Below are 17,656 nucleotides of genomic sequence, written 5' to 3' on the forward strand. Positions count from 1 at the left end.
AGACACCGTGGAACAGAGTCAAGTAGCACACAGGTGACCAGGGGAGCTTAATGTTAGGAATTAAATCACTAACATGGAAGGGATTGATCTGGAGGAAAAGGGGAGAATATACAAGAGCCTTAATGTCACTCTCTCCTATTAGCTCATTCACTCAAGAACTATTTGCTGCTTTTGATATGCCACTGGTGTCTCTCTAACTACACTGTGTCCGCTTTCAAATGATCTCTTTTCATTTCATTTTGGCAATGTAACAGCGGCTGGATTTTCAGTTATCCAGTGACTTGAATGAATCAAAGTTTCCTCCAGATGCTGTTGTCTGTGGGGACCATCTATAGGGTCTCCCAGGCAGACCTCAGAAAGGGGCACGGCAGGTGAGAGGACACAGAGCAGGTGATTCAGGAGGAATGGTATAAGGACAGGCAGCCAAGGCTCGCCTCTCAAATGTGGACAGGAGGTGAGGAATCTGTTCCCGGGAGGGCTGGCCTAGCAGAGGAGGTTCACAAGGTTGCTAGAGTGCCAGGAGAACCAGAAACCTCTTTGTTGTAACAGCATGGTGGTTGAAAGCTCAGGCTGTGGATGTGAGGTAGGTCTATGTTAAAATTCTAACTGCAATAATTACTATTTGTTTGAATTTGGGCAAAATAATTAACCTTCCTAAGCCTTTTCTCAAGATGAGCCACGGTAGTTACCAAAGGATTCCAGCATAAGGTGGGGAGTAAAGTACCAGAAGGATAGGCTTAGATAGGCAGAGAATAGTTCCCAGAGTTTTCCAGGCAGGATAATAGAGCAGTTACAGGTGTGTGCATGCAGAGTGTGTTTGAAGCTTTGGGACCAGGGAGAATGAAAGAATGTCTGGCTTCTAAGTTTTGGTGTCTGCTTAGAAGGGAGTATCACTAAACACAATGCAAATATTGAGGGTGAAGGAAGGTGAGAAGTATGGTTTTATGCATTTTGTGTTAAAGGAAACTGCACAGTGTTTCTGTGAAAATATCCATCAGGTAACTGGAGACATGTTAAGAGACGGGACTAGAGATACACAGATTTGGCCACTTCTAGAATTAAGATTATGGAAACTAGAGAATGGATGAGATCTCTGAAACCATAAGGAAAAGGGAAGAAAAGAGTTGGGACAAAAAAAGATGAATGCCAGAAAAAAGCTCTTAGTTAAAAGAGACGTGACAAGAAGATACAGTAAAAAATGAGGTGGTCTGAAGAACAAGACTGTTGTGTTGCAGCAGAAGAGAAAACCAGTGGAAGGTCCAGAAGATGTCGTCAGAGAGATCACCAGCTCTAAGAACACTGCTGAGAGTACATTTTTTCTCCCAAGTATTTTGATAGTAATTATTACTTTCCTGGATGGTAAATGGAAGGATTTTTTTTCATGAAGTTTGTCACTAGATGGTGCTGGAGTTATTTAGGAAAGCAAACATGGGCTACAATGAGTAAAAGATCTTCCCCCGATGTGTCTGTTATATTGAACAATAATTATATTTTCCTTAATGTGTGAACAGCTGTGGAAAGCTCTCTTAATGATTAAATACCTACTTATGTTCAACAAGATTTTATGAGTTAAACTCTGGGACACCAGCTGCCATGCTTTTACTGCTGTGAAGAAAAAGAAAGGAGTTGAACACTACAGCCTTCAATTCTTGCTCGCGGAATGATGCCAGGCTCTAAACACTGGGATTCTACCCCTTAGAACACAACATTAATGGAAGACTCTTTATCTATATTCTCCGAGTTCCTCTTCAAAACAGAAAGAACAGCATGTTTGCGGGATGAAAATATTTAAATTTTAATCATCTTTTATTTGGTTCAGTTATCATGTTGTACAGTGGTTTGATTTTAGAAGAAATTCACTCAAATTTCTCATCTGTGAACTGCATCATGCTCAAACATGGTATCAACCAGATGAACATTCTGATTATCAAAAGCTCATGATTTTGAAGATAAATGCCCAATCACTGTATCACCCCGCTGAAGCATGAGGGGCAAGGGGAACTGAGGAGAACCTGAAGTTTATGGTACCTCTTGTGCCGTAAGCAATAAAGTCTTTCTCTCTGACCTCAGGGTTTTGGGTCGCTGGCCAGCATCCATGAAATTTGACAGGCTAACTCGTTATTTTGCAACTAAAGTAAAGTTTCAGAGCCTTCACTTCTTAAGAACAGCTCACCACTCCCTACTGGGTCTGTCCTGTGATGTTCGGAGAACCCTTCCCGAAGGCCCACTCTCAAACCCACATCCGTCCTTTTAATGAGCTTATAAACACTAATTCCCTGCTACAATTTTCTTTCTGCTTAAAACATTAGAGCAGTTTGTTTTCTGCCCTGAACCTTCAATGATAAACATGTCTTCAGTATACCGAATCAGACTTCCATTTTAAACGTTCAAAATGCTGTAATTTAGGAAACTTTGGAGAAGTATTTACTGCTTCATTATGATTTAGAAACCGTATTTTCAATTGTGTCACTACTGTCACAGAGTTTGACTGCAAGTATTCATGAAGATGGAAGAGTTCCTTAAAGAGATCAGAGCAGCTTTTTACTAGCAACTGAAGAAGAGTCTTTTACTAGTGACTCCAATATGGACCTGCTACCGACCCCTTATTCTCCACAAGGAGAGGTTTCCTCTTCTTCAGGCTTTGTATCTTATAGGGAGGGAGCTGAGGTGCTATATAAATAAATCATTCAACAACCCACACTGAGCTCCTCTGGTGTTTTACAGCCTTGGTGAACACAGAGTAGTTACAATACCTCAGCAGTTGTGAGAAAAACCTCATCTGTGATATGTCTCAATCCACAAGCCACAACACCGAGAGCAACGCCAGGAAACACATAAGAATTGTTTCCTTGGCCAGGATATAGGGTCCGTCCGTCTGGAAGAGTGACTGGATCAAAAGGACTGCCGCTGGCAAAAATCGCACGCCCCTACAACACAGACACACAACTTACTTTAAAAAAGAAGCACAATATTTTAAAACAAACATATCATAACAGAACTACCCCATAGTTAAGTACTAAGTATTTAGAAAGAAGATTAATTTTCATTAACTCTTTAATAAAGTCGGGGCAAGCTTTTAAGATGTTGGCAATAAATTCTGGAGTGGGTGATGACTACTGTTCTCTGCCTCCCTCTCTACTCCTCACAGAAGTAGGCAAAGCACAGGATACCCCAAGACCACCACTGTATTCTCTGCAGGGGTCCAACCCAGAAGCCTATCAACCATTTCTATATGGGCTTTAGACTACAGACTTCTGAAGCTGAAAAATATGATAGGTTAACATTATAGTACTAGAAAGTATGACATTTTGGATTAGAATTTAGGGATCTACACATTTTTCTTTGATTTTTAAAAAATGTTTATTTTTGAGAGAACAGAGCATGAGTAAGTGGGGAAGAACAGAGAGAGAGAGACACAGAATTCAAAGCAGGCTCCAGGCTCTGAGCTGTCAGCACAGAGCTCGACATGGGGCTCAAACTCACAAACCTTGAGATTATGACCCGAGCAAAAGTCAGACGCTTAACTGACAGAGCCACCCAGGCATCCCTACAAGCAACTTTCTAATGTAACTTAATTATTATTTGATATATACATACATATATATAGTATATCTTTGAAAACTATATTTAAGAAAAAGACCTGCAACATGATATACACGCTCATTTATCTCTCTCCCTGCTTTCACTTCCTGCCTACTGGAGGTGAAATTTATAGTCACGGTATTTTAGGAGAACAGCATTCAATAAGTGACAACTAAACATTCTTGTGTATATAGAGTGTTAATATGGAGAAGAAAATCTCTCTATACAATTTCTGAATTATAGTTTTTCATGATTCAATAATCTTCCTGTATTTCTATTTTTAACCTTTCCTGATGACCTTTCCCCCGTGCCTAAAGCAGCAGAGACTCATCTGGCACAGACAGATCTTTGCTTGTTCTGTAATCCTTTGACTAAACCAGTGTCTAAATTTTCAGGCTCAAAATGACTTTGATTTTATTTATTTTCTTTTCTTTTGTTTTCTTTTTTAACAACACAGAACATCAGGCAAAATGATAAGAAAGAGTCTAGGCCATTTATACCAGACACATTCAAATTTAAAAACACAATTACAGGGCACCTGGGTGGCTCAGTCTGTAAAGCATCTGACTTCGGCTCAGGTCATGATCTCATGGTTCATGGGTTTGAGCCCTGCATCGAGCTCTGTGCTGACAGCTCAGAACCTGAAGCCTGCTTTGGATTCTGTGTCTCCCTCTCTCTCTGCCCCTCTCCCACTTACACTGTGTTTCTCTCAAAAACAAATAAACATTAAAAATTTTTAAATTTAAAAACAATTATATAAATTTGGCTAATTGTGTTTATTTCTATTACTGGTGAGTCTATAAACACTTGACACCTATTGAGATATATGACAAAATAATTACAAAACACTTATTATTTGTCTACTATGCTAAAATTTTATTATTTGTGCACTATGCTAAAATTTTATTGCTCATAGGTTTGTTTGTTTTTCTTCCCCTTTTAAAAATTTAAGGACTTCTAAGGGTTGTCAGGCAAATTTCTCAATCTAGAGATGGGCTGAAAATTAAAACTATTGAGGAACTGATGCCATCCCAAATTAAGAGAGACAGGCAATGGAGTGGCTCCTGGCCAACATTTCATTAATCCTAGTAATGAGTGTTTAAGGTTATAATATTAAGGAAGTGGAGCCATCAATTTCTGATTTGTACAGAGTGACCTAACTTTGTGTCATGTTTACCTTTTCTAGTTTATTTGGATTTCTTTCCAAAATAAAAGTGTTAAATATATATGATTCCACCCCTATTTTGTTATAATGACATTTTCAAGTCTTTGAAGGGAAAACAGGCTATTGTCAACCTATTAGTCAAATATATGTTAATACGAACACAGTATAAAATAATCCACTTTTTTGGAAACAGTAAAGAGTTGAAGCTTCGAGGACTTCTATCCCAAGCTGGCTAGATGTCAAAACAGCTGCCCAAATGTACCACCCATGGCATCAAAATCCAAACCTAGGATTCAGCAAAACAAAAATAAGACTGAGGTTTTATACTGTATGTTTCAATGTTCAGAAATAACCAGTTAAAAAGTGATCTGAATAAGCATCTAGAATCAAAATTTTTCCTTTTTAGCTTTTATACTTAAATCTTAGATGCTTCCAAATCACTTGAAAAAAAATCAGTATACTTCACAAAGTTTATTTTGTTTTACTGAAGAGGAGGATTTACACAACAACATTCTAGAAGAGGCAATAGTTCTTAACCTCTTTGACCTATTTACTTTTCTTTCAATCTTTGTTGTTTAATTTTTAAAGATTAAGTGGTAAGAATAATAGATATCCTTGGTTCCTCGATAGCAATTAAGAATTAGAGTATTAAGATATCAGCCTCTGTGCCAGCATTGGCAGAGCTGGAGAATGGGGAGGAGGGAAGAAAAGTTACACTCTTGCTTTACCTTGGTTAGTTTATAGCACTGCTCTGCAGTACATTCTGCTTTGCTAGTCGGATTACTCAAAGCAAAAATAATGGGCCGTTCATTGAAGGCAGCCATATCTTTGAGAATTTGTTCTGAGAATGCACCACCAATTGCAGCAACTCCTAATGCAGAAATGAGAAGCCAGTAAATCAACTATCAGTGGTTACTTAAGTAAGAAGTCCATACCCTCAAAACAATGAGACAGGTCAGGTCATTTTCCGACAGGCCCTAAACAAAATACAGAGTATCTGCCTGAAGAGCAACAAAAAGAGATATGCTTGTTAACACCAACAGTCTTTAGGGTTACAAATCTCCAAGTATTTATACAAAACATCACAGATCTAATGTCTGGCTCACAATACACTGAGCCAGTGACCAAATCACTAGGTATTTTGATTACAGGCAGTGATGTCAGGAAATTAAAATATGCCTACTATATATTATCTCTCTATAAACAATTCTAGGAGTATAATCCAGTCTCTCAGAGTATAAAGTAATTATGTTCTATAAACCAGTTCTAACACTTATGACAATCATCCAATTCAACTGTAAAACTGAAGTATCACTCACTGAAAGACTCCTAACAGAAAAATAAAGCAATTAGCATGACGGAAATGAAAAAAAAATCAGATTCCTGATACAATATATTTTGTAAAAAACAAGACTTATTACAGTTTCTGCTATGGAGTATTTGTTTCTGTTATGATTATCATCATTGTTTTCAATACTGTCATGTTTACAAGAGCTTCCAGGAGTGGAGTATCATATGAAGTAAGAACTGACATTCTATACACACAAAATAAGGTATAAAGTTTCATAACCTCCTCTGAGTTTTTTTAGCCACATTACATTTGACCATATTAAACATCATGTGTGCACATGCACTGTGTAAGCACTGTGTTAAGTGCCATGAGGAATATAAAGTCGGTCCCTGTCTTGAGAGAGGGTCTACTAGTTAGTGCAGTATTTCTCAACCTCTGGGATATTAACATTGTGGCTGGATAATTCTCTGTGTGTGGGGGAGAGGTGCTGTCCTGTGTACTATAGGACATTGAGCACCATCCTGTCTTTACCCACTAGATGTCAGTAGACCTGACCACCCCTCCCCCAACCCTTTCCAAAGGTCTAACAACTAAAAACATCTCCAGACACTGCAAAAAGTTTCTTTGGGGGCAAAGCCACTCCATTTGAGAACCACTGTCTATCTGAAGTAATCAAACCTGGGAAAGTGCCGAATATGTCAAGGGTTAACAGGCTGACAGAGTTAGCAGAGGGGGTTACACGGTGCAGCTGGAATCAGTAGGATTGAGAAGACAGTACTAAATTTACAAATCTAGCCATCCGCTGGGGTACTGTTGACTCAGTGAATATGTAATTTTGTTTGTGAATTCCAAAGGTTAAATTTTCATAAAGCTAAATTATGCCTCAAAAATCAGTAAGAAAATGAATCAGGACAAAATGGGATAGGGGTGGGATTCATGGGAAAGAGAGAGAAGTTTACCTATGAGGGCAGTTGGTTTTATTTCTTGAACAATGGCTTCTAAGTTCTTCATTTCTTCATGTTCATGGGCAAATTCCTTCTTCTCTTGTGTTAAGGCAGCACGTCCCTAAGTAAAGCAAATAAAAAGAAATGTTAAATCTGACAAACATATGTGAGCCAAAGAAATTTCAGAATATTATACAAATTATGAATATTTGTGCTTAACATTTTCATGTATCATGTATTACACCTGTTCTTAAATTCTCTCCTCCAAATACTAGAGTGTTCTTTCATTCAATCTTTCAGCAAATACTTATGTCTCAAAGTTCTAGGCAATGGGGCTGGATGTAGCAGTGAAGAAACAAGTCTTTCCCTTTCTTAACTATTATTTAATATTAAAAATCCCAACTCTACAGACCTTTATGAGTAACTGGCACTAATAAATGACAATGCAAAATGTCATTTAAATACAGATATAATTTACTAAGCATTATTTGTATTAAGTAACTGTGTCTTAGAATGCAGAGTTGGCTTTAGTCCCAACACTCCCAATTTATGTACCACTGAGTAAAAATTGAACTCGAAGCCATATTTATATCATAGTTTGATTTTCTGAGTAAGTACTAGCTTTGCATATTTTTATCTTAATGTTTGGGCTATGAATGTGTCATGTGTTATCTAGGAAACATCTAATTATAATTTTCTAGCTGCAAATGTTTTTATGTATTTATTGAGAGAGAGGGAAAAAAGCACACATACATGTGCAGGGGAGGGGAGCAGCAGAGAGAGAGAGGGAGACAGTGGATCCCAAGTGGGCTCTGCACTGAGAGCAGACAGCCTGATGCAGGGCTCAAACTCACCAACCACGAGATCGTGACCTGAGCGGAAATCGACACTCAACTGACTGAGCCACCCAAGTTTTTTATCTTGACTTAAATAATAAATCACTGCCTAATATTATATGGTACTTTGACTTACAAGTTGTTTTCACATATTTCATACAATTCCCTCAAAAATTTTAAGATGTAGGGCAAGTAATTAGAGTCATTTTACATGAGGAAACAGAGGCTCTGAGATGTTAAAGGGCTTGCCCAAGAAAGGTGCTGGAACTCTGTCTTTCTAATAATACACCACAGTACAGTCCTGGAGAAAAAGCCTAACAAATGGTATAGGCCAGATTGTTTACAAATTGTTACTCTGAAGATGGTACAATTTTCTTGCTTTAAAAGGTTATTATTGGGGCACCTGGGTGGCTCAGTCAGTTAAGCGTCCAACTTCGGCTCAGGTCATGGTCTCACAGTCTGTGGGTTTGGACCCCATGTCAGCTCAGAGCCTGAAGCCTGCTTCAGATTCTGTGTGTCCCTCTCTCTCTTCGCCTCTCTCCTGCTCACACTGTGTCTCTCTCAAAAATAAATAACATTAAAAAAATTTTTTAAGTTATCATTTTACTTCTATCTTTAAAATACTGTACATGTTACAGAGCACTCGAAGCACATGAACCTATCTGCTGTATATGTTTCCTCATCTGTAAAATAAAGACAGTAAGTTCTACCTTAAAGATGATGTGGTAATAAATATACAAGGGAGTAATACTCAGCCATAAAAAAGAACGAGGTTTTGACCTTTATGACCACCTGGATGGACCTAGAGGGTAGTATGCTGAGTGAAAGAAGTCAGACACAGAAAGACACATACCATATGATTTCATTTATATGTGGAATCTAAAAAACAAAACAAATGAACAAAAACAAAAGCAGGAAGAGACCCACAAATACAGAGAACAAAGTGATGGTTGCCAGTGGGGAGGGAGAGGGACAAAATGGATGAAGGGGAGTGGGGGAGGGGTACAGGATCCCAACTATGGAATGAATAAATCACAGAGTTGAAAGGTAGCACACAGGAATTTTAGTTTAGGGTACTGTAATAGTGCTGTATGGTGATAGGTGGTAGCTACATTTGTGGTGAGCACACGGCATAAACTAAGTTGTTGAATCACTATGTTGTACACCTAAAGCTAATGTAACACTGTGTCCCAACTATACTTCAATGGAAAGAAAAAAATCAGGGAGGAAGGGAAAGGAAAAGGAACAAAGAATTTTTTACCTCATCAGGTTGTTTACAAATTAAATCAAATAATATATCTGAAGTACTTAGGATTGTGCAAGGTTTTTAAAAAATTTTTATTTATTTTTGAGAAAGAGAGAGAAAGAGAAGAAGAGAGTGTGCAGGAGCAGAGAGAAGGAGAGAGAGAATCCCAATGCAGGGCTCAAACCATGATCATGACCTGAGCTGAAATCAAGAGTCAGAGGCTTAACCAACTGAGCCACCCAGGAGCCCCAGGACTGTGCCAGTTTTTAACAAGAGCTCAACAACAGCTGTTGTTGTCATTAAAATTACTCACTGTGAAGAAGAAAAAAGTCATAATGCCAACAGTTATAATTTTGGTATTATTTTCTTACAGTCTGCTGGAAAGTGCTGTTTCTGTATTACTGTTTTATATTATGAGCATGATATTAGAGTGAATGGCTTCCTAAGAATAGAGTTCACTGTTAGTCATTTCTGAGTTCTAAGTTATTATCTTACCCTTTCTTCTGAGACACTGTGAAAAATAATCTTAACACTGAACAGAAAAGATACCTGTACCCTACGTTTACTGGTGTTATTTACAAAAGCCAAGACATGGAAGCAACCTAAATGTCCATCAATAGATGGATGAATGGATTAAAAAACACCACACACACACATACACACACACGAGGTATTATTCAGCCATAAAAAAATAATGAAATATAGCCATTTGCAACAACATGGATGGACCTATGGACCTTGAGGGCACTATGCCAAGTGAGATAAGTCAGACAAAGGAAGATGAATACCATAGGATTTATTTATATGTAGAGTCTAAAACAGACCCCCCCCCCCAACAAAAGCCTGAACTTACAGAGTCAGAGAACAGATTGGTGGTTGCTAGAGGTGAGGAGTGGGGGGACAGAGGGCAAAATGGGTGAAGGTAGTCAAAAGGTACAAACTTCCAGTTACAAAGTAAATTAAGTCCTAGGGATAATGTACAGCTTGCCAACTAGAGTTAATACTGTATTGTAAATTTGAAAGTTGCTAACAGAATAGAGCTTAAAAGTTCTTATCACAAGAAAAAAAATTGTAACTATGTTTGATGATAAGTGTTAAAGTTACTGTGGTGATCATTTTGCAATCTATACAAGTAACGGATCATTATATTGTATACCTTAAAACTGACATGAATTTATTCATCAATTACATATAAATAAAAAATCTACTTCATTCAGAATCAAATTTGAAGCTTACTGTTTATATTCATTGCTAGTCTCCAGTAATATTAAATTGAATATATTAGACCATATTCTTATTCATCGTGTTTATTAAGGAAAAGTCAAAAGAATCACATAAATTCAGTTGTCATTTTACTTATCTATTATCATAGGTTTTTTACAATGAGTCATAGGTCTAACAACAAACAGATTATTCCTAGACTGATTCCATGAGTAAACACTGTTATTTATGAGACACGATTTTTTAAAATTGCCTTTTAATCATTTAAAGAATCTATAACAATACTGAAATCTTTACAACTCTCACCAAATTGGGGGGAGGGTAGCATCATTTTCTTCTCTGTTAGCTTTTCAGCCAGAAACTCTATTTCGTTTACATATCTCAATTATACAGATTAATTAAACATTATGCTAGTATATAAACAAATGATAATTTATTAGTCATAGGACCCTGAAGGAGAAAATGCACATCATGAAGTAGTAGCCGAACAGCTCTTCTGGAAGTGTGTGGTAGTGCTTTGTTTGTTTTCAGGCAAAACTGGTGGTCTCTGCTGTCTAGCCCGCCACCAGCAGGCGAGTGCTAAGTAATGGTGGTGGTAGCGGCCACCATATTCGGCAGCTTTCCTGTCTGTGGCTAAGCCGATTCTTGAGTCCACAGCTACAGCAGTTCCCTTGCTAATGCCGGTATGTATTACAACTAAGAAAAACAGTAATGATGTTTTTAGCAGCTGAAATAACTGAATTCAACCTGGTACATTTTGAATCGTGCTGGGGTTAGAAATGCAAACAAAAGGGGGTCTAGTCTGTTTATATTGAATGTGGACCTGCAAATTCATGATGTAAAATAAATTTAGAAGATGCTGACTAATCTGAAAGTGACAAAGACGTAATCCCCATTTTCTTAATCCAATGATTCAAAATATTTTCCTGAGTGCATGTCTCAGACTATCCAAAACAGTAAATATAAAAAATTTTTAAATGTATTTTATAATATTGTCCACAAAACTGTTGACTGCTGTCAATATGCCATTAATTTGTGATAAATTTTGTTGATGAATAAATATCTAGTAGCAGAATGCATTCTAAGAGACAAAGGCAAATAAATATGTTATTTCTGAAAGCTTTTAATAGTATTCAGAAAGGTTAAAAAACAAAAACAAAAACAAAGCACCAAAGCTCCCAGGTGAGACACAGATAATGCCATCTACAAATGCTGGCCATGGAACATGAGACTAAGGCTCAGGACAGCAGTCCTCAGCCTCTTCCCTGACCTCATGACCTAGAGCACGCCCTATGACCCTTCCATGGATGTTGATTTCTCCATCTATAAAAGTAGTCTGGGTTAGTGACAATGGCAATGTGATGAAAGTCAATGAGATCCAAAGCTAAGTGAGCCCCAGACTCCCTTCAGGAAAGACAGATTACTGACCCCTGCTTTCAGATATTCTAAGTCAGGTGCAGGATGAAGCTTTGGAATCTATGCATTTTTTTTAGGATTTCCCATGTGATTAGGATGATTAACCAGTTTTGAGTATCACTGCACCAAATGATTTGCCACATTTCTACCAGATGCATTTAAAAAAGGTATACAATATGTTTTCAAAAACATATGATTTTTTTTCTAAAGAAGAAAATCTACAGAAAAACATAAATTAGCAATCACAGATTTCTATTACTGCTTTGTTGACTGACAACTTCAAATATAATGAAAAATGTTTAATGTGTTTTAAATCCCCTAAATTTCCTGGAATGAGAAGTAAATCATGAAGAAGACAGACAAAGATTGTATGAAAGGCAAAGATGTATGCTTTGAACATGAACACTTTGCTTTATTTCTTTTTCTTTCTTTCTTTATTTATTTGAGAGAGAGAGAGAGAGAGAGAGAGAGAGAGAGAGAGAGAGAGAGAGAGAGAAGAGTAGGGACAGAGGAGAGAGAGAATCTTAACCCAGCTCCACACTCAGCTCAGTGTGGAGCACGACCAGGGGCTTGATCCCAAGACCCTGGGATGATGACCTGAGCTGAAATCACGAGTTGGAAGCTCAACTGACTGAGCCACATGGCCAGGTGTCACGAAAACTTTACTTTCTTAATTACAGTAACAACACTGGCATCTCCCAGCCACTGAAGCCAGATCTTGACCAGAAGATATCTGCCCAGTAAGAAACAGAGATTACCCATAGCCTCTCCCCCAAAAGCTTGATTCTTGGCAGTCATTCAGCATAGCCAGGAATCATGAAATGGTAATACCAGCACTACTTAAGGATTCGACTTGCCAAAAATAAGAAGACTCAAAAGACAAAAATAAAGGTCTCTCAATTATTTTGTTTTTAATGTTCATTTATTTTGAGGGAGGGCAAGAGGAAAGAAGAGAGAGAGAAAAGGGGAGGGGGAGAGGGAGAGAGAGGGACAGAGAGAGGGACAGAGAGAGAGAAAGAGGGAGAGAGAGAGAGAGAAAGGGAGAGAGAATCCCAACCACAGAGCCTGACACGGGGCTCGATCCCACAAACCATGATCATGACCTGAGCCAAAATCAAGGGTCAGACACTAACCGACTGAGCCACCCAGGCGCCAAGTATTTTCTCCACTATTTTGTTTTCAAAGTTGATGTAATGATCTGATTTAGATGAAAAGACCTATTGAAATGTAACCCTTATATCTGGCAATATTAAAACAACTGCCTATACTTCTGGACTTCCAGTTTCTACACCAATGGCTTATTGTCCTCCTTCTTTCAAAATCTAATTTGGAATCCAGATTCTTTACACCACTCACATCAGTTAGATATAGAAACAGAAGACTTCTGTTCATTCCCCTCTCTAGGATCCCTTGCTGAAATGCTTTTTGCTTTGTTTTGGCAAAGTGCATATGGGCACTTCTTAGAAATCTCAAATCTTATGGTGTTTCCTTCTTTTTTTCAAGAGTCCCTAATTATACTAAATGTATTATGGATAGCTGAGAATTTCTTTTGAATATTACTATTTCTTCAATATCCCCTCTCCCTTGAGATTGCTTTGTGCTGATTCTTAGGAAAGGATAGAAGATATGGTTAACTGCACTGAATTACTACCTTTTCCAAAAGCACAGATTCTGGTGCAGGTGGACCTAGGACAGGTCTAAAAAACTAACTGTGGATTGTTACTCAATTATTTATCCTTCCTATACACAGGCACTAGAAGAACCTTTCCACAAGTGCTTTCTTTTATAATCACCAGCTGCTTAGACACTTTGCCCCATGGCATTGGCCTGGTTCTGCTGTCAGGTCATCAGTTTATCAGTGTTGAACTGGGCCCCTCTCTGCATCTGTACACAGGGCCTTCCTGGTAGACTGCAGTAACATTTCCACTGCCAGAATATCTATCATCTAGTCTAATGATGACAGAACTCCATAAATGAGGCAACCTCACGGTTTACTTTTTAGCTTTTGGTTTTATGTATTTAAAGCATGGCTTGGTTGTTGTTTTGTGTGTGTTTTTTTGCATATTATAAACAACTACATTACCAGTTAATAAAATTAATAAAATGATTATTATTGGTTCTCAGGGAGGCTGTAAAAGTACTAAGGATAAAGGACAACAAACAAACAAAAAATCATGTAAATTTGAAAGCAAATTATATTAATTTACTAGTAATTCTAAGATTTATTAGTTCCACAACAAAAATCAACATAATAATTTTGACTTTTTAAAAGGTCAAAAGAAAAAGTGGTTAATTGAAGATTCATGTTTCTTTTATATTAAATAGCATACAAGGTGTTAAATACATAACATCCTTTAAAAATATAACTTTATCTTGGCAAGCAGAATATATGTAGTTCTTTATTTTGGCAAGTAAAAGACATGAGGTAAGAGTGACTGATTAGGTCTATGCAACAACTCCACAGTTATTCCCAGTATTATAATCCATGAAATTTGGAGTCTCAGTTTAGTAAGTCTACATTAAAATTATTTGAGATGCTAAAATCTGCATATTTTTATAAATATTTCACATAAAAATGTCATTAGAAATCACAAAAGAGACCCAGCAATAGCATTGCTAGGAATTTACCCAAAGGATACAGAAGTGCTGATGCACAGGGGCACATGTACCCCAATGTTCATAGCGGCACTTTCTACAATGGCCAAATGTCCATCAACTGATGAATGGATCAAGAAGATGTGGTTTATCTATACAATGGAATACTACATGGCAATGAGAAAGAATGAAATCTGGCCATTTGTAGCAATGTGGATGGAACTCGAGGGTGTCATGCTAAGTGAAATAAATTAGGGAGAGAAGGACAAACACCATATGTTTTCACTTACAAGTGGAACAGGAGAAACTTAATAAAGGACTATGGTGGAGGGGAAGGAGGAAAATAGTTGGGGAGAGGGATGGAGGCAAACCATGAGACACTCCTGAATACTGAGAACAACTGAGGGCTGAAGGGGAAGGGGGTCAGGGGAAGGGGGTGATGGGCACAGAGGAGTACACTTGTTGGGATGAGCCCTGGGTGTTATATGGAAACCAACTTGACAATAAACTATAAAAGAAAAAAATAGAACTAAGGCAAAAAAAAAATCATAAAAGAAAACCACAAAGACTTTCACATTTTTAGATACTTAAATCTACTACGTCCCTAACTACAGCACAATTTGCATAGCTTTTTCCATGGCTCCAACTTTTTACATGTGGTTATTCCCAAAATCTCTATCTTCAGGAGCCCAGATCCTTATCCTGAGTATCAATCCTATAATCTCTGATTGCCAAGGGGATATTTCCATGAGATCTGCACAGGTACCTTAAACTTGCTCTGTCCAAAATGGATTGCATTATCTTTCTCTTAAACATGGCCTGTTCTCTGTTCCTTTGCTATAGTGATGGCCATATGGCTTATCTAGACAACCAAGGAGTCCTGCCAGATTCCTGTCCTTACTCCTCCTCCCATATATAGTGGGTTACTAAGTATGCAAATTCTATTCCCTAAACATCTCCCAAATCAAATATCATTCACTCACTCCCATAATCATTGCTTTCTTTCAGGCACTTAACTGTATTATTACAACAGCTTTGTAACTGGTTTCCTTTTCTCAGTTTCACCTCATTTCAATTCATCTTCAACAATGCTGAGGAGTGACAAGACACAAGCCTCCTCTGCATAAGCTTCTTCAATTGCTTTGAGCAATAAGTTGCTTCAAGAGCTTTCATCACTGGTCATCTGCTTCTTTTCAAACCTAATCTCTAAATGCCTCTCACAGTGAAACCTTTTTTTTTATTTTTATTTTTTTATTTTTATTTTTTTTTGCAAACGCTGGCCTTCTGCCTGGAAGGCCATTCATTAATCAATTCACTTATTCACAAAATAATTATTGTCAATTATGTGCTAGACACTATGTAGAGCTTTGAAGATACAAAGAGATGAAAGACATGATCCACAAGTTCAGCAAAGATCTCCTAGTGAACTTTCCATTCACAAGCTTCTTTTGTCTCAGTTTCAGATAGAAGATATCCATTGAGACTCAAGATAAACTCCTAACTCTTCTTTTCAAAATGAGCTGAAGAAACACCTTTTCTAGGACCCCTCTTCAGCATTCCCAGTATTCTCTCTAATGCAGTTGGAAGAATCATCTTCTGGGCACCCTTAGCATCAAGGACATATTTCTATAACATTTTCATGTAGGGTTATAATTCTTGGCTTGTTTGGGTTTTTCCCACTAGGCTGTGAGCCTTCTAAGATCAAGGGCCATACTGAGTACCAGAGTCTAGTACAATGACTGACCCAGAGGCAATTTCATTCAGTAAATCTCATTTTATGACTATAATATACGTTGCATAGCCAGAATGTACAACTTTTTCTATTTATGCTGGTTCTTCAAAGCAATAGCAGTTTTTAAGACAAGAACTTTTAAACTTCATGTTTTTCTTATATATGATAAAAAAATCACATTGCAAGTTAATAAAATGATTATTATTATTTGATTCTTAAAAAATGTAAAGTATCTCCTATCTTGTTTTACTTATTTTTTTATTTGCCACAAAAAGTTATGCATTTACTCTTTATTTAAGGCAAATATTGTCTCTATTAATTACAAAAATTTTCTAGCTTTAATTTAACAACTGCTATGGAGAATTTGTACTGTACCGAAAGGCACTAAAAATGATATGTTTTAAACTAACATGTATTTGATACACTTACTTCTATAGTTTGATATGCAACTCAGTTTTTTAAACAAAATAGTGAATACAACATGGTGTTTTCCCTTTTTCACCTAACATTATATTACTAATGCTTTAATGCTATTTATAGTTCTTTCAAAAAAAAAACTTTAAGTCTGCATATTCTACATTCTACTCATGTGGCTATTCCACAATTATTTCACAGTTATCCTCTATTTAGGTAAATAGGGCATATTACTATTTTACTATTTGATAAAACATATCATTATTGCAATTAATTCTGTGATAACATTCTTAAACAGAAAACATTGTGGCTGGCACAAAATGGACACATAGATCAATGGAACAGAACAGAAAACTCAAAAATGAATCCACAATTATAAAGTCAATTAATCTTTGACAAAGCAGGAAAGAATATCCAATGGAAAAAACACAGTCTCTTCAATATATGGTGTTGGGAAAACTGGAAAACAACATGCAAAAAGATGACCCTGGACCAGTTCATTACATCACTCACAAAAATAAATTCAAAATGGATGAAAGACTTAAATGTGAGACAGGAAGCCATTAAAATCCTAGAGAAGAATGTAGGTAGCAACCTCTTTGACACTGGCCCTAACAACCTCTTACTAGGTATGTCCCTAAGGCAAGGAAAACCAAAGCAAAAATAAACTACTGAGATTTCATCAAAATAAAAAAGCTTCTACACAGCAAAGGCAACAATCAACAAAACTATAAGGCAATCTGTAAAATGGGAGAAGATAATTACAAATGACATATCTGAGAAAGGTTTAGTATCCAAAATATATAAAGAACTTACAGAACTCAACACCCAAAAAACAAATAATCCAATTGAAAAATAGAAGACATGAACAGACATTTTTCCAAAGAGGACATACAGATGGGCTAACAGATACAAGAAAAGATATTCAATATCACTCATTATCTGGGAAACACAAGTCAAAACTACCATGAGATATGATTTCACTCATATGTGGAATTTAAGAAACAAAACAGATGGGGTATCTGGGTGACTTGGTTGGTAATCAGACTTTGGCTCAGCTCATGATCTTGTGGTTCGTAGGTGTGAGCCCTGCATCTGGCTCTGCACTGACAGCTCAGAGCCTGGAGCCTGCTTCAGATTCTGTGTCTCCCTCTCTCTGTCTGCCCCTCCCCTGCTTGTGTGCTCTCTCTCTCTCAAAAATAAATGGATAAACA

General features: G+C 37.2%; 1 protein-coding gene across 1 annotated transcript in view; it reads right to left on the reverse strand.

The window, feature by feature from the left end:
- The window catches only part of ME1 (malic enzyme 1), a 182,782-nt gene that overhangs the window by 9,942 nt on the left and 155,184 nt on the right, over positions 1-17,656 (reverse strand). The window contains exons 10-12 of the mRNA XM_029945152.1: positions 6,998-7,103; positions 5,476-5,618; positions 2,754-2,927 (exon numbers count right to left, since the gene is read on the reverse strand). Of these exons, the coding sequence (XP_029801012.1) occupies positions 2,754-2,927; positions 5,476-5,618; positions 6,998-7,103 (423 nt within the window). The remainder of the gene's footprint in view (positions 1-2,753; positions 2,928-5,475; positions 5,619-6,997; positions 7,104-17,656) is intronic.

This window comes from Suricata suricatta, chromosome 7 (assembly GCF_006229205.1).
Source record: "Suricata suricatta isolate VVHF042 chromosome 7, meerkat_22Aug2017_6uvM2_HiC, whole genome shotgun sequence".
Taxonomy (NCBI): domain Eukaryota; kingdom Metazoa; phylum Chordata; class Mammalia; order Carnivora; family Herpestidae; genus Suricata; species Suricata suricatta.